We start from the raw sequence: 25,315 nt of genomic DNA, 5'->3' as shown, positions 1-25,315 counted from the left end.
TTTCGAAGATTTCGTGATGAGTGAGTCAACCTATCATCCCCCGTTTTAACCCCAAAACGAAGTTGATTTCTAAAGATACATTATTTGGACACCTTCTCACCATCTAAAGAGCGTACATTTTAAATTTCAAGTCTTTTACTTCAAAAACATAGGACTTTCATACAAACTTCCAATCCCCGTTTTATCCCCTTAGGGGTCGAATTTCGTAAAATCCGTTCTTAGCGGATGTCTACGTACTATAAAGAGACTACCCGCTAAATTTCAAGTTTGTAGGTGTTATAGTTTCGAAGATTTCGTGATGAGTGACCTTTCGCTTTTATATATGTATAGATAGATGACATTTGTTTTAAATTTTTGTCTGTGTTTGTTCCGGGTAATCTCTGAAACGGCTGGATCGACTTTGACGAGACTTCCACTGGCAGATATCTGATGATGTAGTAAGGAGTAGCTTAGGCTACTTTTATTTTAGAAACTTATATATTTTATAATTCTGCGTACTGAACAGTAACTTTTTTGTTAAATTCCACGCGGACGAAGTCGCGGGCACGACTAGTGATCAGATTTAGTAAGAATCTATATTGTAAATAGCATAAGATTATTGTGTAAACCACATTCAGAGAAAATAAACAGTTAACATTAAATTTACTCTTACCATCTACTTCGGAAGGTGGCCCTGTGGTGTGGGACTCTACACTAAAACTAAGAAATACACAAATCCGCAAGGATAAACCCTCTGGATAAACATTTGACTACGCGAAGCGTATTAGATTGTTGATCATTAGCAGCTATCTACGTCAAACACTCATTTAATTACTATTTTAATACGATTACTATTATGTTTATATTAATACTCTTTTATTTATTTTTATTGAAGTATAATTTTTGACAACAGAACCTTAATAATGTTCAAACTTATAAAATTATTATAAATTATAATATTAATTATGGTCAAATTTCGACCACTTGGCGACCACTAACTAGTTAGTAGTTATTCTTATTGGTCTTAAGATTTTAGTTTATATTCATCAACTTCTTTTCGTTCAAAGGCTTAGTTCAATGATGCCAATAGAGCTCAGATGATTTCGCCAACGTCACGTAGAACAGATTTTCAAGTCAAAAGACCTTGGCGAGACCAAGGTCTTTAATTTTAAATAGAATTTTAACGTTGCATCTGTATCGCAAACATTTTATTAGTTTTTTTTTTATGTTACAAAATATTACCATTATAATGCTAACTTAGTTGTTTTGTGCTCCACTCAAAGTAAATCGTCAATAAGTACGTCGTTTATAGCCTAATAATGTAACCCAATAAGCATCTAAAAATAGCTATACAATAGAAAAAACAGGAATACTACAAATTATCAAAAAAAAAAAAAAAAAAAAATAGATAAAGAAAATTATACATAATAAACGTAATTAAAAAAATCTCATGTTTTTTAAGGTCAAATGTCACGGAAAAACTTAAATTTCCTAATATCGACAGTGGCCGCTGTTATAGCATTTATTTCAGTCTTGGAATGCGGAGGTCTTTTATAATATCGGCATGTAACTTTTTCAGGAATTTTAGACATTTTTCGAAAAAATTCTAGAATTGTAATACAAAATCAAATAGTATTAATATATGTTAATAATTACACACTAGTCATAAAAATTTGTTAACAAAACCCACGTCGTCGTAGAATGAGGATTTGCTTTTGTATTCCGCGTACTGCGCTGCCTGTGATATTTCACTTATGTTTTAGGAACGTGAAATAATTTTATTAATAATTGATAACATGTAACGATTGGTTATCGTTATACCTATTTCCTTTCCGCGCATCTGTTTTTTACGTCACACATTTTTGCTATGGTTTCTGCTTGTAGAGTATTTTTTGAATGTCAGTTTTGTATTGTAATTTGTGAGAGTGAAGCGAATACAACAATAGCGAGACAGAAAGTCTCAGATATGATCAATTACTTTTGTGTGAAAGTTTTTGTTGAAATCATTTCAACGCCGCGTGCCGATTCGCTTTGTGGGATTTTAACAGTTTTGTTTCAGAGGTATTATTTTTATTGTTTACAATAATATACTTTTAAATACATGTACAACCGAAGAGCTTAATTTTGTACTCTTCGTTTATGAATTAGTTTAGTTTGCTTTGAAGACTATAACGACCTTTTTTAATCATACTTTGAACATGACGGACCCGTTGGCGCAGTTTGTACTGAACCTGCTTTTTGCTCTAGGGTTAAATTTACGAAAAAAAGATTATGTATATATATCACTCGGATAATACATAAAACAGGAATATTCATATTATTTTTAGGAATCCAACGGAACCCCATTACTAAGATTCTTCGGTCGTCAGTCCGTCTGACACAAAACTATACTTAGAACACTTTTAGTTTAAATATAAAATAAAATTACTCCTAATTACTAAATAAGGAGTGTAATTTCTTAAAAAATGTTTTGATTGTCTCTCTTTCGGAATTAACATAATTGTGTTTTCTCGCAAACGAAAAACAAAAGCGACGACAATTAGATGGACAAGTATTAAGACGTACACGAAAAAATAGTCGAGTAAATAGGCGTTAACAAGGATCACTCAAAAAGTAGTCATCGGATTTCGATAAAATTTAAATGGGAACAAATGACAAACATCAGCTTTCGATTAAAATTGAGTACATACTCTTTTTTTTTTGGAAGTCGGTTAAAAAGTGCATTGTTAAGCCTTGCAGTACTACGGAACACTCCATGCGAAAATGTGAGTGACTTTTAGCTAATCTTTCATTACCGTTTAATAGTGGTAAAATGGCCCTTTACTGTACTTTAGGCTAGTTTATTCACGCTATTAATATGTTAAATATATAAAATCCTAATAATTACATCTACGGTTTTAAACTGCTCATGTATTTTTAACAAATTCATCATTATTTTTATAACTTCTTTAATAATACGAAACTTAAAATATTGTAAACGGCTTAACAAGAATTTAATATATTATAATAATTATTTTACAACTGTGTTATGGTTAGTTGAGCCCATAGTACAGTTCCAAATAATTAACTTAAAATTATATAAAAATGACGAGCAACATCCAAAAAACATTTGAAATTTAAATCAAAAGAAAGAAATTGCGGTCCGCTTTAATACTTGAAAACATTTATTAGTATTTATGAATATAAAATCATTAAATATAACTTTCTAAAATGTATTTGATAATAATATACGCTATAACACCATATAGTGGAGTTTAATTATACGGAACACTTAATAACAGGGAAATTTACATCCATAAGATGCATAATAAGGTGGCCTTATCGCTAAGTCGCGATATCTTCCAGGTAATCTTAAGCGTTTTGAAACAAAGTAAGAAACGTTGCAGTGATGCAAGACGTAATAATGTAGTAAAATATTCAATAAATAATAATTGTACATAGTATATGCGTACAAAATATTTTGATGAATACATCTATAAAATATACCACATAGTAAATACATATATGGATATGTATCCTCCGGCCCGCTGGACCGACGATCTATGTAAGATTGACGGTGTAGGCTGGATGAGGATTGCGGAAAACCGAGATGTCTGGCGCGAACTTGGAAAGGCTTATGTCCAGCAGTGGACTGCAATAGCCTGAACTGACTGACTGACATACATATATAAACCACACCATCATGGCAGCATCTGCTTATCAGCCTCGTTATATACTCGTATATCGTTAAATATTTTAAGATATACCTAAATTTAATGTTTAAGATAATGAAACCAGAATGATGAGTTAAGACTAACTTCTAATAATTTATTTATTTTATTTATTTATTCCTAATGTACACCGAAATACAGACACATATAAAGAAAGATACAATACAAGATGTACAATGGTGATCTCATCGCTAAATAGCGTTCCTTCCAGATAACTTTTGGGTTCTGGACACGATACAGTAGCAGCGGTTAGAGGTGTGCACAAATTAACGAGGAAAAATCAATCATAAATAGACAAAAACTACGATATGATAGACTTACATAATTATTAAAAAAGAAAAAAAACATTTAAATAAGTAAATATTTTAGTATATAATATATAATACACTCATACATATATACGTACACATACATAAATATATATACATATACATACACATCTATAAATACATTGACATACATATATTTTACATAATAATATGCATAAACAATAAATATTAAAATTATGTGTATTAAAAAATAGGTATCAAATATATTACAATTTAGTAAAGATATATAATGCAACGATGAAAATTAAAATGTACTTATATAATATCATATTACTCTCTTCCCGTGGGTGTCGTAAGAGGCGACTAAGGGATAACACAGTTCCACTACCACCTTGGCACTTATAAAGCCGACCGATGAAATGCACAAGCCGAAGACGGGCAGCAGCGTCTTCGTTGCGACAAAACCAGCCCTGCGGTCACCAACCCACCTGCCCAGCGTGATGGCAATGGGCAAAAGACACGAGTTCACACCATTTTTGGCGCGAACTTTTGGAGGCCTATGTCAAGCGGTGGACTGCAATAGGCTGAAATGATGATGATGATAAAATCGTAAGAGTCGTCGGTAAGCAAACGAGCATAGTTACGGTTTGCATGCAATTAGTTGAAGTAGATGCACTCCGGATATGAAACGATAACGACAATATCATCCGATGTTCTACACTTGTAACTTATTGCCGTCGGTTATTTCATAACTAGATAACAGTAACAATACGATATTTATTAGTATTATAATAATATTAAACTTTAATTAATAAACATTAAGAATTATATCAAACAGGTGCGTTTTTAGATTAAATCGTGAAGTGTATTAATACAAAAATATGAGTTTTTTCTTTCCAAACTACTTAATGAATTTTAAAATTAGAATCGTCCATTAAACAATGTTTTGAATGTAAACGTCGGTCGGTGTATAAATAATGTGTTTACGCAACGTGAACGGTATCAACGGTATGAACGGTATCAAAGAGCGCTACGCACCTCTCAAACACGCACACCCCATGATATAGCCCATCATAGAGAGACGCGAGGCAGGCGACGCAGGCGACGCAGGCGACGCGCGCGGCGCGGGCGGCCGGGGCTGCGGCACGCGCCTGCCGCGCGGCGGCGCTCGCGACACCGCGCCCGCTTCACACACCGCGCTCAACCCTCCCGCTGGCGGTGCACTCGCGACCACCGCGCTTCCGACTCACCGGTGGTAACGATATCGACAACACTCGAGTGCATTCCGACTTCGACAATACTTTCTGATCCATTATTTATTATATCCTATTTTGAGCAATTTCGGAACGAAAAAAAAAACGAACTTTCGTCAAAGTATGTAAAAGTAACTTAAAAAAAAACACGTGTTTTCAACGGTTTCCCTAATTAGCGCGCTATGGGAAAAGTCGATGCAGTGAGCGAGATCGCGTGCTGCGACCGGTGTCGATCGATATTGCCTGCTAAGTTCGCGCCTAGCTGTCCCTAGAAACCACGACTATAACACACGATTTTCTAAAGTAGGTTAAAAGTATCGGTAAAATTAAAAGTATCTCTAACCGAGAATATTAAAGTAGAGCATTAAATCTAAAAGAAACTACTACACAACCGTCAAAACATTGAGTTATTATTTTAGATAGAGTTTGTACCAAAATTAGATTAGAAGCTAAAATTATAGTACGAGTCATTAGTTACCTAGTTTTGAGTCTTTTGTTTTAATTTTGTGCTAACACTTGCGAAATATTATAACATTATATCATACATATAGGACAGTTCATTTATTTATATTGACCTGCGACACATTTCAAACGTTACGCGCAGGATATCGCTATGAATATCGACGCAGTTAAACGCTGGGCAACACTGGGAATAGCTATTGCGTTATCATGGGAGTTACTGGGGATAAGGAAGAGATGTGTGTGTCGAGGAGCTATCGAGTGAGGTTAGGACTGCGGGCTCGGAGCGCGGGCGGGCGCGGGCGCGGGCGGGCCAGCACTGAGGCGCGCGCCGGGCCGCCGCCCGCCCGCGCCCCTCGCCGCGCCGCAGCGCCCCTGTCACCACCCGACACTCGATCTAGACTTCCTACATAACCCCTATACACTGTAAACGATTTTTTTTTAAAGGCGACTCGCTACTACACATACCCCGATCGTTTACATTTACTGATTGCATATACGCCACTCCGTATATTAAAATTTTATCATTGAAATACCTACACATTTACAGAACTATCTCTAATTACTTAATAATGAGCACTTATCTCGGAAAAACCGAAACAGTCGTAACCATATATCGCAACAGAAGGAGCAATCCGTGCTCGAAGGTAATTAATTCGTATTGTCTGTCTGGTTGTGACGTCACGTGCTCGTCCGCAGCGGCCGGCGGTGGCGCGGTGGCGGGGGTCAACGCTCGCTGCTCGTCCTGCCAGGAAGCCGCCAATTCCCGCCACGCGTTGCTTTTCTTTACTCAAGAATACGCGCAACACGTTTTTTTTTCTTTCATCGAAATGTTAGTCAACGAAAAGTACAAGTGAATGCTTTAAGTGAAAAGTTTTATGCAAACGGTTATTACTATTTTTAGGTAAAAGTTTGCAAAAAAAAATTCCTACTATTCATCATTTCTATAATATTCAATTGGCATTTCAGATAATTTAGCATTATATAGCAAATGCATATTAGCAAAGATCATTGTAATCTTTATTAAACTATTACCTATTTAGATATAGATATCTAAATAGACAGCGAGCATACTAACACTAATTGTTGGATTATAATCCTTGTATAAAAAACACATTTAAAGGATTTTTGGTAGTCCTATAATCAGGTAAAAATGGAGATTCATCCATATATTTAGTATTACGCTCGATATGATGTAGTAACTCGTTCCCATACCAGTGTCATATATCAGCCACCTATCAGCAGGGCGCGATGAGTAAAAGTATCACAAAAAATTAACTAGTAAGGGATAATTCATAAATTACGTAAGGATTTTTACGATTACTTTGTAGCTTTTTAACTTAAAATGTTTAAATTAGTTATTTATCGATTCATCATCGTGCACCAAAAATACACCCACAATTATGGACATTATTTAAGAAGTGATTGATCAAAGTTCCAATTCTTAAGATAGTGAACGATGATAGCAAAGACATGGAAAAAGAGGCCTATGCCCAATTGTGAGATGTTACAGGCTGAATGCGACAGCAAAGACAGCATGGAGGCAGAGCACTGCGGTAGTTAAAGTAAATTAGAAGAAAATTTCGGCGTTTGCTATAGATAAGGTAGGTAAAGATATCAACGCGCTTATACGTATAGCTTAGAACTAGTAACAGAAAGTATATCGCAAAACAAATGTTTAAGACAGTTAGTTTGCTAGTGAATGAATCATCTTCTAATATTTATAAAAAATCAACACAAGTAACATACAAATAAGCGATCCCTTTTATCTATATAAATGAATAAAATTGGAGTGTCTGTTTGTAATATTAAAATAACCGCTTTTTACTAAATGCATATGGTATACACGGTACATATACCAAAATCACATTTTTTACAATTTTTGTCTGTCTTTCTGTCTGTCTGTCTGTCTATTTGTCGGATTGTACTGGCTAATCTCTAAAACGGCTATATCGATTTTGACGGGACTTCCACTGGTAGATAGCTGATGTAATATATGTAATATAATAAGGTAATATATGTAATATAATAAGGTAATATATGTAATATAATAAGGAGTAACTTAGGCTACTTTTATTTTAGCAATTTATTTATTTTATAACTCTGCGATTTGAACAATAACTTTTTTGTTAAATTCCACGCGGAAGAAGTCGCGGTCACAGCTAGTACGACAATAAGACAGATAGGGCACGAATAAGTTTAGTGGGTATACCAGTCGATTCTGACTGTGTCGATCAACCGCCAGTCAACGGGGCGGAATGAGAAAAAGCATAACAAAAAAGTAACTAGTATAAAGACTACGAGGACACCACTAGCTTTTAGTGGGTCCGGAATATTCACGCCCTGTCGGCGAGTCCCACATACTCAAATACGTAAATGCATTTCCCAGCATCGAAAAAAAAGAAACATACCGATGACGTTGTTGTTCTGGTGGTGGTGGTGCGCGGCGACGGCGGCGGCGAGCGCGGCCTGCTGCGCCGCCAGCTGCGCCGCCAGCTGCGCCTGCAGTGCCGCGTGCGCGCCGCCGCGCTCCGGCACGCACTCGCGCTCGCGCTCCACCCGCGCCTCCTCGCCGTACGCGGGCTCCTCGTCTGACGCGCGCGACATATCAATGATAAAGACTTTTTGAAGGAGAACTTTTTTACGCACGCTTAACTTGGGGAGTAAGCTGGTGAATGCTTGACGAGAGTGTTACGAAAAGCGTGATCGGGCGAGGCGAACGGAAGAAAAGAGGGAGATATAAGTTAGTGAAGATAGACTTTTTACTTCACTCGTGTTCGTCGGTAAATAAGCGTACGGCTCGAAGCGTACGGTCCATGTACTTCTTCAGCCGGGCTGCTTTCAGAAGATCACAGGTAAATAATACTACTTCCAATCAATGTTGCGTTCCTGTTTTGGGTAATGCGACCAGAGCTCCTGGAGGGATTGGGGGTATTTCGGCAACGCGCTTATTTTGCTTCTGGTGTTGTGACGTCTATAAGCTACGGTAATTGCTTACCATCAGGTAAGCCGTACATTTGTTATTCAACCCAGTGGAAGTACAAAAAAAAAACTACTTCATATGTTATATACAAATACCAATGAGTCTAGAAAAACGTAATATCCAATCACTTTTAATCGAGTACTAGTAACTGAACTTATTTAAAAGTTATCTTTAAAGGCTATGAAACTTTCTGAAGGTTCTTTCAAATTTTATGCCATTACATCAGACAATACGTAATAGAGATATTTTTGCTTAGAGGTTTCGTATAAAATTAAAAAATATACACCAAAAAATAGACTTCTGGACAAAATTAGAATTAAAGTAAAATTAAAGTTAGTCCAGTTATTAAGTTTGGCTCAGTGGAAAGTAATCAGAAAGCAATGAATGTTACACCAATTTACGACACAAAATTTCCACATTTTTTGTTAGCAATCGTTCTTGATATATATTCGAACCGAAATGTGTTTAAATACGTTATAACTGTTAACAACCAAGTGTTTTGCAATTCGTAATAGTAATTCCATTGTGATGATTACGACTCACGAAATAAGAATAATCACACAGTTAATTAAATAACTAAACAATTATACGATTTTTTTTAATTTCCGCTATAATAATAATTATAAATTCTGATGTAACGTATACATTTATTTAAAAATTACTGTACAGAGTAAACGCTTTTTAATAAAAAATATTGATTAAAAGGTAAATTACGTGACAGAAAACGATAACCATACAATCACAAACTGCATATTTGAAGTATTACGCTTCAGCCTGTAATCCCACTGCTGGGCTTAGGGCTCTATCCTCGTGTAGGAGAAGGATCAGAGCTTAATCCAACACGCTGCTCCAATGCGAGTTGGCGGATATATTCCCTAATATGAGTAACGATCGCTATCAAGTGTACATGATAGCAATCGGGACCGATCGCTTAACGTGCTCTCCACCGACATGGCACTCGCACCATTACATCAGAGCGTCATTCGCAGTATAGATGACAAACAAAACAAAAGTATCTTACTCGCTTCGGGTACAGGAGTCACTGGACTCTCCGGTAGAAGAATTCCTTTTTGAACTAACTCATCTCTATTCGCTCGGACGGATATTTTTCTTTCTAAGGCTGCAAAACAAAATATTATAAGCTATTTTACGCAAATATTTAAAATCAATAGTACAAGAATATGGTTTAAAAAAAAAAAACAGAAATGTGACGTATTATTATTATACAAATCTGTGAGGTAGAGATAGCACTGCGTATGTCGCGTAATGGCCAATAATAGAGATCATACACGCTTAGAATCTGACTATTCTCACAACTTTATTACACCCCCATCATTCACCTTACATTCCATGTGAGGTCGGTACAATAGTCTTTTCTTTAAAAATGTAAATATTTTAATGTATCAACCATCATCTCGTTAGAATACCCTTCTTTTCCCAGGACCTTTCGTTTTCTACAGCCTTACCTCTGTCTGATGATAAGCGGTTACCATAATAGCGAGACCATCACAAGCCCGTTCGTTGCTATCCCTGTTTTCACTTAAATACCTAATGTGGTATGATACTAAAACTTAATGGCCTATGGCGGCTAGTTTTACGTTATTAAAGCGACTTCGTATTTTCCCGAAATATATTTCGAATCTTGGAACTTGATTACGTAAATTCTTTGTATACACATGTCAATTCCACGATAATCTATGATAATGTTTATATATATTCAATTAGCTTTTTTGTTTAAAATCAAACAAGGTAAGATTTTTGAAACGAAACGAATATTTTTTGTCACGGTTCACAACCTCTAGCAACTAAGAATGAAGTTTAAATATTAGGCATTACTTCAATATCTCTACACTGATTGATCAATTATTCGATCATTGCTGCCTCTGCTGTGACTAAACAGCTGCTTTCGGTTTTGTTATAAACAGTATAAAACCCAGTTATAGTTTGTAATTCATGCCAAACTTTTTTTGTCAGAGAGTGTTTTCTTGGTGGAGCACTGGCTCAAAGTAAGCAACTAATACTAACTGTACAAGCAATAGTTATTCGTTTACAACCCATCGTTTTACATTGTCGTTAAATAAAGGTCTGACAAATTTTAATTGGAAAATATACATGCTCGAACTATATTATAAAACTTCCTATAATTTTGAAAGTAAATAAGCAATGATTTAATTTTTATCTATAGCGTTTTAACTTATAATTGTTAATTAGATCTGCTTTCAAATTATCTAAATAACAGCGAATTAGATAAGTTTAAACAATAATTATTGGAATAGTGATTCTAATCTTACTATCTTAAGTGTCTACTTGCAAAACTTCACGAAGATCGTGCAATAACTGTACGAATGTAGTACGCGGTGTGAATAACTACTACACTCTGAATTATTAACTACTCACTACTAGGTACAAACATTTTTATTCTCAATAGTTTTTCCACGCGATTGTGTCTACGTGAAATTTAGGCAAAATGGTCATAAAATGATATTGTTCACAAAATCTTGGTTTTTTAAATTTTGTTCTGTAATATTGTCTTATGTAAATGAAGCTTAATCTATAATCTATATCTATAATATATATAAAAGCGAAAGGTCACTCATTCATCACGAAATCTCCGAAACTATAACACCTACAAACTTGAAATTTGGCAGGTAGGCTCCTTATAGGACGTAGACATCCGCTAAGAACGGATTTTACGAAACTCGACCCCTAAGGGGGTAAAACGGGGGTTGCAAGTTTGTATGAAAGTCCTATGTTTTTGAAGTAAGAGACTTGAAATTTAAAATTTATGCTCTATAGATGATGAAAAGGTGTCTCAATTATGTTTCTTTCGAAATCAACTCCCTTTTGGGGTTAAAACGGGGGATGGTAGGTTGACTCGCTCATCACGAAATCTCCGAAACTATAACACCTAAAAACTTGAAATTTGGCAGGAAGGCTCCTTATAAGGCTTTGACATCCGCTAAGAACGGATTTTACAAAATTCGACCTCTAAGGGGGTAAAACGGGGGTTGGAAGTTTGTGTGAAAGTCCCATGTTTTTGAAGTAAGAGACTTGAAATTTAAAATTTATGCCTTGTAGATGATGAGAAGGTGTCCAAATAATGTATCTTTAGAAATCAACTCCCTTTTGGGGTTAAAACGGGGGATGGAGGGTTTACTCACTCATCGCGAAATCACCGAAACTATAACAACTACAAACTTGAAATTTGGCAGATAGACTTCTTATATGGCGTAGACATTCGCTAAGAACGGGTTTTACGAAATTCGACCCCTGAGGGGGTAAAACGGGGGTTGGAAGTTTGTATGAAAGTCCTATGTTTTTGAAGTAAGAGACTTGAAATTTAAAATGTATGCTCTTTAGATGGTGAGAAGGTATCTTAATAATGTATCTTTAGAAAACAACTCTTTTTTGGGGTTAAAGCGGGGGATGGTAGATTGACTCACTCATCACGAAATCTCCGAAACTATAACAGTTACAACTTGAAATTCGGCAGGAAGGCTCCTTATAGAGCGTAGACATCCGCTAAAAACGAATTTTACGAAATTCGATCCCTAAGGGGGTAAAACGGGGGCTGGAAGTTTGTATGAAAGTCCAATGTTTTAGAAGTAAGAGACTTGAAATTTAAAATGTATACTCTATAAATGGTGAGAAGGTGTCCAGATAATGTATCTTTAAAAATCAACTCCCTTTTTGGGTTAAAACGGGGAATGGTAGGTTGACTCCCTCATTACGAAATCTCCGAAACTATAACAGCTAAAAACTTGAAATTTGGCAGGTAGGTTCCTTATAGGGTGTAAACATCCGCTAAGAGCTGATTTTATGAAACTCGACCCTTAAAGGGATAAAACGGGGGTTGGAAGTTTGTATGAAAGTCCTATGTTTTTGAAGTAAGAGATTTGAAATTTAAAATGTATGCTCTATAGATGGTAGAAAGGTGACCAAATAATGTATCTTTAGAAATCAACTCTCTTTTGGAGTTAAAACGGGGGATGGTAGGTTGACACACTCATCACGAAACCTCCGAAACTATAACAGCTACAAACTTGAAATTTGGCAGGTAGGTTCCTTATGGGGCGTAAACATCCGCTAAGAACTTATTTTACGAAAACCGACTCCTAAGGGAATAAAACGGGGTCGGAAGATTGTATGAAAGTAGTTTTTGAAGTAAGAGACTTGAAATTTAAAATATATGTTCTATATGGTGAGGAGGTGTCCAAATAATGCATCGTAATCTATATATAATTATAAAAGAGAAAGGTCACTAACTCACTCATCACGAGAACTCAAAAACCACTGGATGGTTTATCCATCCAGGTTGGATAAAGACAAAATTTGGCAGGGAGGTAGATTATAGTTAGCAGACGTCCGCTAAGAACGGAATTTACGATATTCCACCTCTAAGGGGGTTTAATTGGGGTTGATAGTTTGTATGAAACATATACAGCCTGAAAATAAAACTAAAAATGTGGTATATAGAGAGGTTTTATAAAAATAACTATTAAATTATACTAAATTGTTAGTTTGACAAAAAGTTTTTAAAAAGCCTTTTAAAAAGTTAGTTTGATAAGCATTTTAAGTGACTGAAATAAAAAAACAATAATTTGCGTTAAACATCTTAATAGTAATGCATAGCTTCATAACCACGTGGACATAGTCGCGGGCAACAGTTAGTGTATTATAAAACAAAGTCCCCAAAAGTGTATGTGATCGATTCGCTCAAAATCTACTAAACAGATTTTCATGCGGTTTCACCATTGGAGAAAGGGCTCCAACATTGGCAAGAGAAAGGTTTACGGAACGATTTTGATGAGAGTTTCACTGGAAGTTTGCCGGGAAAACGTTGTGATACTAATTTTAACGCGGGCGAAGCCGCGGGCACAGCTAGTTCACTCATAAAAACTTTACTTATTTTACAATGAATGTCGTGTCAAAATCTATTCGGTCTTGTTGGGTAATAGCCGGACTAGAAAAATTGTTTTCTGGAATAAGCATCATGTAAATATTTTATTATTTATGTGTTCACTTAAGAGCTTTAGTTTGAAAATATAACACAAATTATTTTTTTATATGCAAAAGAAATAACTGTAAAACAATAAGCAAAACGAATTTTGAAATTTAACCAAAGATGGCCGTTAATATTTAAATCGAAAGCTATACTACTTAACGCATTTGTTTGTAGGATACCATAAAAATGTGTAGCAAATAAATAACAGTACTTTATAAAGCTCCCTATTCCAATGGAATACTTACAATTTCGTAATGTCTCACTCCACACTGAGGCATGGTATTATGCTCGCGTGTAGGTACTTGAACGTTGATCTATACTTCTATACGATCTACACTGATATTATAAAGAGGAAAGAATGGTTTTTTTATTTGTTTGTAATGGATAATATTGATTTTCTACTCAAAATAGTAAGAGCAGTAATCGACTGCCCTGATGTGCTGCATAAAATGCTATTCAAAATACCATTACGTGCATCTCGTAACAATATTTACAGGTCTTTTAGTATTACTTTCTCAGGCACCAACTATCGGCAGTATTGCTTACTAGAGCTTGTTGGGCTAGTAATTTTAATGTTTATATCGATTTGCTTCATGGGAGTATTAGTACAATAAAAATAGCGATTATTGTATCTATGATGGAATCCATGCACAATAGTAATAAGTCTTGTTTAGTTTTATACATTTGATCATTCTTATTAGTTTTCTATTTTATATTAGTTATAGTTATTATAAGCTGTAAGCTATCTAAATAAAACAAAATGAAGTCGGGTGCTGTGTGGCTACGGCACTAAAGAATTTAGCCACCCCCTCTCTTCCCGTGGGTGTCGTAAGAGGCGACTAAGGGATAACAAGGTTCCACAACCACCTTGGAACTTAAGAAGCCGACCGATGGCGGGATAACCATCCAACTGCTGGCTTTTAAATACACAGGCCGAAGACGGGCAGCAGCGTCTTCGGTACGACAAAGCCAGTACTGCGGTCACCAACCCGCCTGCCCAGCGTGGTGACTATGGGCAAAACACATGAGTTCACGTTATTTTTGGCGTAAACTTTGCTACGTGTTAAAAAATTGTTCGTTGGGTTAGAGAGTCACCCACAATTCCTAACACGAGACACAAGAGAGAGAGTAAAAAAAAATCCTACAGAATCTTGATCTTCTTTTTCAACAACTCACAAAATCAACTTACACTTCAGCAAAGCTTAAACCTATAAGAACTACAATGACTCACCCACAATTAATTGCACTCAGATCTTAAGACAGCGAGAGAATCCAACCCAAAAAAGAAAAGAGCAAAAAGGCAAAAAGAGGCCGCAAACACTCGCCCTGAGGCTTATATACCCTAGCATACCCCGCGCGTCGCGACACAACTACCCCCTAAGGTGAACCGCGACGTAATACAATACGAGGGTATTCCAAAATTAAATCAGTCGCCTAGAAAAAGTAAATAGCAACGCTAATGCATAACTGTGCTATTATACATCAGCAGGAACGAAACCAGGCGCTATTAAAAATATATGCTACAATACCCCCCCCGACAGAGAAGAATTTTGCATCTCTGGCAAAATTCTAAAAAAAAACTAATGTAAGGAGAGAATCTGGTAAGCTCAGGAAGGGATTATAAAATTTAACTCCATACTAAGAGAAAAAAAAATTTTTTGATAGATTAATCATGAGAGATAATCGAATTACAAAAACACCACATATAATTTTGAATTCACTGCAACACTGTCTTACGACCCAATCATACGTCACTAACATACAACATCCTGAAATTCAACTATCAATGTGCGTTAACCGACCAAGACAATTAACGCCCTGACACTCAGAGTGACGGTCTATAAATGAGCACCACTCAGCAGCTACTTAAAATTTTTAATTTAACAATTTTTTTTTCTTTTTAATCCATATTTAATACCGTATTCCCGATGTAGGCTTTAGAATGTGCATAACACAATTAGAATCGAATATATATTCGATAGAATAAAATAATATGTGGAATCGCCACCCGTTCCAGAGTTAAGTTGTAACACAACAACGACAACAACTTATGGCGTAGGCTTTAAACAAAATAATATGAGTGAGCAGATACGTTAAAGATGCACCCAACACACACAAATTAAGTTATTGCTCAGTGGAATAACTCAACAAAAATAAACACCAAAAGTACATTAGAGATGTACCCAACACACAACTATCATAAGTCATGTACTTGTATAAGCACAAAATAAAAAAATGAGATCATCACCCGTCTCAAAAATGGAATACGTAATATAGATCACATATACTCACAAACTTACGCTGTCACTTCAGGAGTACCCCAGGGCTCGAATTTGGGCCCGTGGTTGTTCAACGTTTTTGTTAATGATATTCTCAATAACGTCAAACATAGTAGTGCATTCTTATTCGCTGACGATTTAAAGTTGTGTAAAACCATAAAAGCTTTATCTGATATTGACTTACTACAAGAGGATATCAATGCTATTTCTACTTGGTGCTCCACAAATAATATGTCACTTAATATAAAAAAATGTAATCACATAAAATTTACACGTAATATTGCTAAGATTCAATCTAAATATCATTTGGATGGCAGTACAATAGTTGAGGTAGATACAATAAGAGACTTGGGTATCCTCTTTGATTCAAAACTTACATTTAATTCCCACATAGATGCCATTGTAACGAAATCATCAAAAATGTTAGGTTTTATAATCAGGAATAGCAAATTTTTCAAAAACTCAAAAACTAAAATAGCTATTTATAATGCGTATGTAAGAAATATACTCGAGTACTCTAGCGTGGTGTGGACACCTGGTTATAATACACATCAGTTACGAATTGAACGTGTTCAAAAAAGGTTCCTTAGACATCTTGCTTTTTCTGAAGGGATCCATAAGAATCTTCACAATTATACTGAGCGCCTCAAACATTTTGGAATGGATAGCCTCTTGGTTCGTCGTGGATTGCTTGACATGATGTTCCTCTTTAAAATTTGCAGAAACATTGTCGATTGTCCTGTGCTGTTACAGGATTTTAAGCTGCGAGTACCAAGAGGTGCTTTGAAGAGAGCGGCTCGTTATTCTGGCCTTTTCTATCAGCCTTTCGCTAGAACTAAACTTAAGCAGCACTCTTTAACCGTGAGACTAATTAGGACTTATAACCAGTTATGTGGCAGTGTCGATATTTATAATGATAGTGTCCAGAGCTTCAGGAAGAGCGTGTTAACCTTTTTAAGAGAGTTTAATAAAAAATTAAGTTAAAATAGAAATTGTAAGTAAAATATACCTATTTAATTAATTTCATAGATTAAGGCATAGTTAAAGTTAGTTAATAGTGAAATAATTTCATAGATTTAAGCATGCTGTGACACCTTCATAGGCTGTACAACTACCTTATTTGTTATTTAGTGTAGTATTAGATATAAGATTTGTTGTATTAGCTACTGGCTGTCCATAAATAAATAAATAAATAAATAAATAGATTTAAAACAAAAAGAAAACACAATATCAATTACCCTTACTACCAGAACTTCCTGTTAACTTCAAATCTTTAATATGCCAAACCCCAAGATCTTTACCATTCATATCCTGTAATACGTATACAAGAGGAGATCTTTTACCAACAATTCGACATTTGATAAATTTAGGCGCTAATTTCTTAGAAAAGTATTTATCTTTATCACTCAAGAAGTAAGTTTTCTTATAAACAAGATCACCAACATTAAATTCCGCAGTCCTACGACGCAAATTATAACTTGAAGTATTTTTTAAATGAGCGGCATACCACCGAAATTGAACTTTATCGAAAATACTCGCCAACCGACTTAAGTTCTCCGCATAACAGTCACGAGGAGTAAAAATCATATTTTCTATACTATCAAAGTCCAAATAATGCGAACCACACGACACTAACCGAAAACTAAAATTTATTATAACTAAAATATATTAATAATTGATTTCACTTTTATCAAAGTGTCACTAATACCTGCCAAATCGGTTATAATATCCAACGGACTGACCAAAATCTCCTCTGACGGTAACAATTCCGACAATTGTAATATTTGTTTACGTAAAGCTAAAACCGTGGCAGCTGGCTCCTCATTCCGAACAACCACCTCATATTCTAACTCAGCCTTAGGCAGGGATACGAATTTTATTAAGTGAGTCATCGTAGCACAATAATAAAATTTAAACGAAACAAAAAGTACAAAAAAAGTTCGATTTAAATTAATGTTAAAATGTAACAAAGAAGTACAAAGTAAGCAAAAATATTCGTGAATAGAGGGTAGTCAAAAAAATTTAGTTACGGCAAAAATTATTGAGCAAGAAATAATTAATACAAAAAGTAGGTAACTGAAAATTTTTAGCAAGGAACGATTAACAATGCAAAACCCGTGACTACGCTCGGACAAATCTTTTAAATTCAAATAAAAACTTTTAAATATTAACTTTAAATTTTAAACATACTAATAATATAAATACACAACCTAAACGAAACAGTAATCAAATTTAATTAATAAAAATGAAAAGTAATAATTTAACACAATTCACAAAACACAAAACACACAAAGACACAAGGACAAGACCCTTTACATACCCAGAGAAAACCACTTGCCAGGAATAAGAAAAAAAAAATTGAGTGCCAATGCGATACCCTACAAGATAAAATAATTAAAATAATTCACCGACAAACAAATAATTTTAAATATTAGAGAATTTACGCTGGGCGCCAGTGCTACGTGTTAAAAAATTGCTTGCCGGGCCAGAGAGACACCCACAACTCCTAACACGAGACACAAGAGAGAGAGCGAAAAAAAAATCCTACAGAAACTTAATCTTCTTTTTCAACAACTCACAAAATCAACTTACACTTCAGCAAAGCTTAAACCTATAAGAACTACAATGACTCACCCACAATTAATTGCACTCAGATCTTAAGACAGCGAGAGAATCCAACCCAAAAAAGAAAAGAGCAAAAAGGCAAAAAGAGGCCGCAAACACTCGCCCTGAGGCTTATATACCCTAGCATACCCCGCGCGTCGCGACACAACTACCCCCTAAGGTGAACCGCGACGTAATACAATACGAGGGTATTCCAAAATTAAATCAGTCGCCTAGAAAAAGTAAATAGCAACGCTAATGCATAACTGTGCTATTATACATCAGCAGGAACGAAACCAGGCGCTATTAAAAATATATGCTACAACTTGTGGAGGCCTATGTCCAGCAGTGGACTGTATAGGCTGTAATGATGATGATGATGAAGTCGGCTAATAAACCCAAAATTTATTACCGATTTAGAAATTATTTAACAAGGAGAAGGCTACGTCATCACTGAGCGACATAAGCTATATTTAATAAGAAAGACGGTACAGCCAAAAACGTGTATTCCACGATGGCGAAGACGCAGACGAAATCTAGTCTACTAAAATAAGCTGTAGTGTCTAATAATACGAATGTTAACTTTACAATTATAAATATTAATGAAACTTACAAATTTTAATATAATTAAATGTATGTCCTAAAATACTCACTTCTAGAAGCAGCTTCGAACTTTTCGGACTTCTTTTTTCGTTTCCACTTCCATGGTTTGAATAGTCTACCAAACGCCGAGAACTTTGATTTGGTTCGTTCCGCGGGCGGTGTGCGCGCGCCGGAACCCAGGCTGTTTGTACGCACGGCCGAACCATTCTGTTTTTTTGCTGCAACAAAACAAGTTACTGTTACTGACAAGCGACTATTGAACTTTATGACTACTCGCCAAGCTCGTCTTTTTTTAACTGACTTCAAAAAAAGGAGGAGGTTACTAAATTCGACCGTATATATATATATATATTTATATATATATTATTATATAAAAGCGAAAGGTCACTCATCACGAAATCTCCGAAACTATAACACCTACAAACTTGAAATTTGGCAGGTAAGCTCCTTATAAGACGCAGGCATCCGCTAAGAACGGATTTTACGAAACTCGACCCCTAAGGGGGTAAAACGGGGGTTGGAAGTTTGTATGAAAGTCCTATGTTTTTGAAGTATGAAAGTTGTAATCAGATCTCGATGAAATTTAAATATATCCACATGATAAACATCTGCTTTCGATTAAATTAAAAATCATCAAAATCGGAACACCCAGTAAAAAGTTATTGCGGATTTTCGAGAGATCCCTCGATTTCTCTGAGATCCCAACATCAGATCCTAGTTTCCTCATCATGGTACCAAACTAGGGATATTTCCTTTCCAACAAAAAAAGAATTATCAAAATCGGTATATCCAGTAGAAAGTTATTGCGGATTTTCGAGAGTTTCCCTCGATTTCTCTGGGATTCCATCATCAGGTCCTAGTTTCCTTATCATGGTACCAAACTAGGGATATCCCCTTTCCAACAAAAAAAGAATTATCAAAATCGGTACATCCAGTAGAAAGTTATGCGGTATAATACAACGTAGATCGACGAAAAAAGCGTCAAATAAAAACGCATTATTAGATATAAATCGAAAAGTAGTTGTTAGATCTCATAAATTTAAATGGGACCAAATGACACACACCACCTTTCGATTAAAAGAAAATTTGTCGAAATCGCTTCACCCAGTCAAAAGTTGTGAAGTAACATACATAACAAAAAAAAAAAAAAAAAAATATAGTCGAATTGAGAACCTCCTCCTTTTTTGGAAGTCGGTTAAAAGGGGGGTACAATGTCTTTGCTTTGCGTATTAATATATAGATAAAAATGGTAAGGCTTACAAACATTGCTCTATGAATGAAAGGACGAACGCAGTAAGCGAAAATGTCAATAACACACAAATATCGAAATATGTATATCACGGGCGAAACTGCGGTTGTCTAACGTTTAAATAATAAGGAAAAAATCTTATGAAATATTAAAAGTATGCGTAATTAATTGTTTTTTAATCTAACTGTTAAACAAATACGTAGAAGAGGAAATCAACAGTGTAATCAGCAGTCTATTTATACATATCAGCATTTATAATATAATTATTTTTTATATAATAAATCAAGATTATAATTCGAGTTATCTAAACAATACAGTGTAAATATTATTATTATAAACGCGAGCACAATATTAATGCTTCAATCATTTACCAATTTATTATGTAATGTTTTCAGTTAGTTTTTTTTATTTTTGAGGTCCATTGTTACGCAATTGTAACAATTTTGAAACTATAGATTTTTCAGTAAGTACAATACCAATTCTGTCATAACAATTCAAGTGTGTACATACATACGGTTTTATAGAAGGAGTGCAGAATACTATTTTTTTTTTATTATGCATTTTTCTTTATAATTTGATAGGCTTGCGTTTGACCACTATTTCACCCGATATTAATCGAGAATGTGGTCTAGGATGGAGCACGCTTACCTAGAAGTAGCCTATTCACTCACGACTTAAAGATCCCCAGATTGTAGCTATCCGGAAACACAGACGCTGGTAGAGAGTTCCATTCTTCAGCCGTACGCTACATGAATGTACTAGCGAATCGCTTAGTGCGTATAGTGGGTATGTAAACCATATAAGGGTGGCGTAACGCTGTGCGTCTGGTTGTTCGAAGGTGGAAGGGGCAGGGCGGAATCAGGTCGTGGAGTTCCTGCGCACAGTCTTCGAAGTGTACCCGATTAAAAACCGACAGGTTGGCCACCCTACGCCGATGATCCAAGCTTTGCAGCTTTGCAGCGACAAGAGTATCATCACCAGTGAGCCTCTTGGCTCGCCTCTCGATTGACTCGAGAAGCTCCAGCCGGTACTTGCATATATGGAGTATTGCTCTCATCTTTGGGCAGAAGCAGCCCAAAGATGAGAGCAGTACTCCATGCATGAGGGAACTTGAGCTTGGTATAAATATAAAAGCTGTTCCAGAGTGAAGTACTGTCTCACCTTCGAGAGGACGCCCAGTTTTTTGGCAGCTGTTCGAGGCTTTACTTCTATGTATGAGCCAATATGGAGGGTAGATGATAGAGTAACGCCAAGAAGCTCCAGGTGGCCAGCTATGGACACGGGCACATCTCGGAAAGAGGGAGTCAGGTGGAAAGGACTCCGCTTTGCCGAAAAGAGACACGCCTGGGTCTTAGAGGCGTTGAACTTGACCAGGTTTGCATCACCCCAATCAGAGACAGCTTAAAGGACAAGTTCAGACGCTGAATCATGGCTTCCCTCAGCGACTGGACCTCATTCGCTCGTGCGTTGAACACGTAACGCTCGACAACGGTGCTGTTATTTGCATACCCAAAGGTCCCGGGTTTGAGCAGGTCATTGATGTGCAGCAAGAATAGCGTTACCGAGAGCACAGAATCCTGAGGGACCCCGGCATTGATGGCCAATCGATAGGACTCGCAGGGACGAGGATCGACCGATCCCTCAGGAAGTCAGATATCCAGACACAAAGCGAAGTGGGTAAGCCGTATGAGGAAAGCTTGCTAATAAGGTTGTCTTGCCAAACCCTGTCAAAATGCCTTCGAGGTATGGCTTCATCGTGTCTTTCGATAGCCTCACTCCATATGTGAGTGGCATACGCTAGAAGGTCACCCGTGGACCGATTGTGACGAAAACCGTATTGTTGGTCGCTGAGAAGGTCGTTCTCATCAAGGTATGCCAGGAGCCGGTTATTCAGTATACTTTGGGGGTGGTTGCGAGGGTATAGGGTGTAAAGTTCCTCATCCACCCTCGCAAAGGAAGGATCCTCCGATCACACGGATGTTGTGTCTGGCGGGCTACTGCTCCAACGGTTTTTGTCGGGTTCTTGTATATATATATACTCAATCACTCTGATAATTTTGATAGTGCGATGATAGGATACGTCAATTTTCTCTAGTTTTATACGTCGCGAGATAGATGTCCGCGAATCCACCAACCCTGTTTTGATTTTAGTTTTGGTTTTTTTTTTGTAATGCATGCTATGTCTACATCTAGTAGACTCAACCGTATATATATACTTTACACTTTGTACTTTACTTTATATGTCTATTAAACGATTGTCAGTTTTGTGGACTAATAAAAAAAACGCATTGGAGCAGCGTGGTGGATAAAGCTCTGATCCTTCTCCTACATGGGGAAAGAGGCCTATGCTCAATAGTGGGATATTACAGGCTGAAGCGACGAGATAGATGTCACTACAATACGTTCCATGCTCTTATAGAGTATGCAGCTATAAAATTTTACTAAATCAACAAAAAAATATTTTTGAATATCATATCAAAAATTGACCGCTCCAGCGGGATTCGAACCCGCGTCTCCGACTGACCGTGTCGGCGCTCTTGCTAATTAAGCTATGGAACGATGTACCCGCTAGAGCGAAATTTTTGATATGATGATTTTTATTTTCGGTTTAAGCGAACCGTGGCGCCGTCTATAGTGAGTTCTTTACAGAGACCCGTAACTATTCAAAGTTTCATATTACAATGAAAATCGTTGACAGGAGACGACACCATGCTATTTTTAATATGTACGATTTTATTTTTGTGTACCCACACATTAGGAATTCTAAACATTTTTGAATATCATATCAAAAATTGACCGCTCCAGCGGGATTCGAACCCGCGTCTCCGACTGACCGTGTCGGCGCTCTAGCCAATTAAGCTATGGAACGATGTACCCGCTAGAGCGAAATTTTTGATATGATGATTTTTATTTTCGGTTTAAGCGAAAAATGTTTAGAATTCCTAATGTGTGGGTACACAAAAATAAAATCGTACATATCAACAAAAAAACATTACACACACTACCATGTACCTACTTGACAACTCTTGTTGATTGTCAAAGTCTGTAGTCAAATTGAATTTTTTTTAAAAGGTTCTTTATTTTCAGTATTAATTAAAACTTTTAATTATGGTCGAATTTCGACCTCTGGGCGACCACTAGTCATTTTTTATAACATCTACCTACTTCAAAAAAATTAATTAAAAACAAGAATTTACAAGCCAAGCAAAATTAATTGATAAAAATAAAGCCACTTACATAGACCTATCACGATTTCTTAACAACTTGGACCTTCGAAGCGACACTGAGATACAATCTGACGAAGGCAAGCTAATACACGCTCACATGCCGCTCGGCATGTTTCTACAGACAAAACCACTCTCACATACACACGGACACAATCAATGGCCCCATTACGTTGTGAATCTATTGTTAAGAATGTCCGCGCCCATCACTACACAGGCAGGAATAATTTCATTATTATTGTATACCTACTTCATTTCTCCATTATGTTGTTGAACGTTAAGAAATCAGGATTTATCGATTAAAAGGAAATAAAATTTGTTTTTTTTTCTTCATAAATAGATCGACCGTATTATTTATCATATTGCAATAGGTATAATATCGCGTAGTGATTATTCGCAATGGTTATTTTAATTTTTGATGGCGATATCGCAATTTATCGTTCTAAATAGGAGCAAGACTAGTGTCTACAACTCTAGTGTAGAGTAAACATAATTCAATATTCATAGGAAGTTTCACCTATATAATTTTGAAAGAAAAATTGGACTGCTTGATGCGTGATGATATTCGAATATACCTACTTACCTACATAACTATGAAAAGACTGAATATTTATATGTATTATTGTATTAATATAGTATTGGCTTAAATATTACAATAATTAAAAACAATACAAATGCAAAATGAAAAGGAAGTTAACAGTCAGTCTGATCTTAATTTATGTTATATCAGAAATACTACATAATAAATACGTCATAATTTAATGGGAATAGGACAGCAAATAATGCTTATTATTATTTTTTAATTAATACATATCAATTCAACCAGATGCGTCAGATGAGTGGTATTATGGTACGCTATGGTATGGTATGGTACTGTGTAGATATTCAAATTTCAGGTATTATATTCAAGTATGTAACATTAAAAATGTTATACTAGTTTTCACAGTGTCTCAAGTACGTTAACAAAATTGCTTTCAGACCATATCTGGTTGACTTACAGTAAATATTTAGATTAAAATATGATAAAACTAAAATTTAATCTTAAAAAGATTGTTTACCAACGGTAAATCAAACAAGATAAAAATTTCAGCCATGAATTCTTGTTTACGAATAACACAAAAACATAAAAACAGAAATTCAACACAATCTTTTAATTTTATAGTAAAGAATCGAATTGAATATTCTATTACATCACGATTTATATTTATGATTTGTTATTGCATTAATGACAAACTATTTCTTGTCCTTTTTTGGGGTACATCTTTTCTAGCCTTGACTTTCTGTCGTATCTTCGTCTATAATCACGTATTCTCGAGATATAATTGAAAACGGTTCACACTTACACAACTAACTTTTAAGCAAAATATTTCTACCGAATTTCGTTAACGTCTTTACGTATATTAATTAGAAAATGCGCACTTATAAATAAAAACGAGACATAGAAGTTGTATCATCAAAAATTTCATAAAATTACTCAGTCAGTCAGTTAAGCCTATTGCAGTCCACTGCTGGTCATAGTCCTCCCAAGTTCGCGCCAAACATCACGGTTATTTACCAAAGTGGTTTCTTTTACACAATTTAACTATCAAGAAAACGTCGCTACAGAAACCCGAACAATTTCATGTACTCAGACATAAACGTTTAATAATTTTCATATTTCTAGGAGTAGCTAGTAAATGCGAAATACCTTTCAACATC

General features: G+C 35.7%; 1 protein-coding gene across 1 annotated transcript in view; it reads right to left on the bottom strand.

Annotated features, from left to right (window-relative positions):
- Positions 1 to 5,924: 5,924 nt before the first annotated feature.
- LOC123653836 (phosphatase and actin regulator 2-like) overlaps positions 5,925 to 25,315 on the bottom strand; it is a 44,132-nt gene continuing 24,741 nt past the window's right edge. The window contains exons 3-6 of the mRNA XM_045589815.1: positions 19,195 to 19,362; positions 9,675 to 9,773; positions 8,082 to 8,261; positions 5,925 to 6,094 (exon numbers count right to left, since the gene is read on the bottom strand). Coding sequence (XP_045445771.1) covers positions 5,925 to 6,094; positions 8,082 to 8,261; positions 9,675 to 9,773; positions 19,195 to 19,362 — 617 coding nt within the window. The remainder of the gene's footprint in view (positions 6,095 to 8,081; positions 8,262 to 9,674; positions 9,774 to 19,194; positions 19,363 to 25,315) is intronic.

This window comes from Melitaea cinxia, chromosome 5 (genome assembly GCF_905220565.1).
Source record: "Melitaea cinxia chromosome 5, ilMelCinx1.1, whole genome shotgun sequence".
Classification (NCBI taxonomy): domain Eukaryota; kingdom Metazoa; phylum Arthropoda; class Insecta; order Lepidoptera; family Nymphalidae; genus Melitaea; species Melitaea cinxia.
Note: the sequence above shows the minus strand (reverse complement) of the source record. Positions and strands in the feature narration are given on the sequence as shown.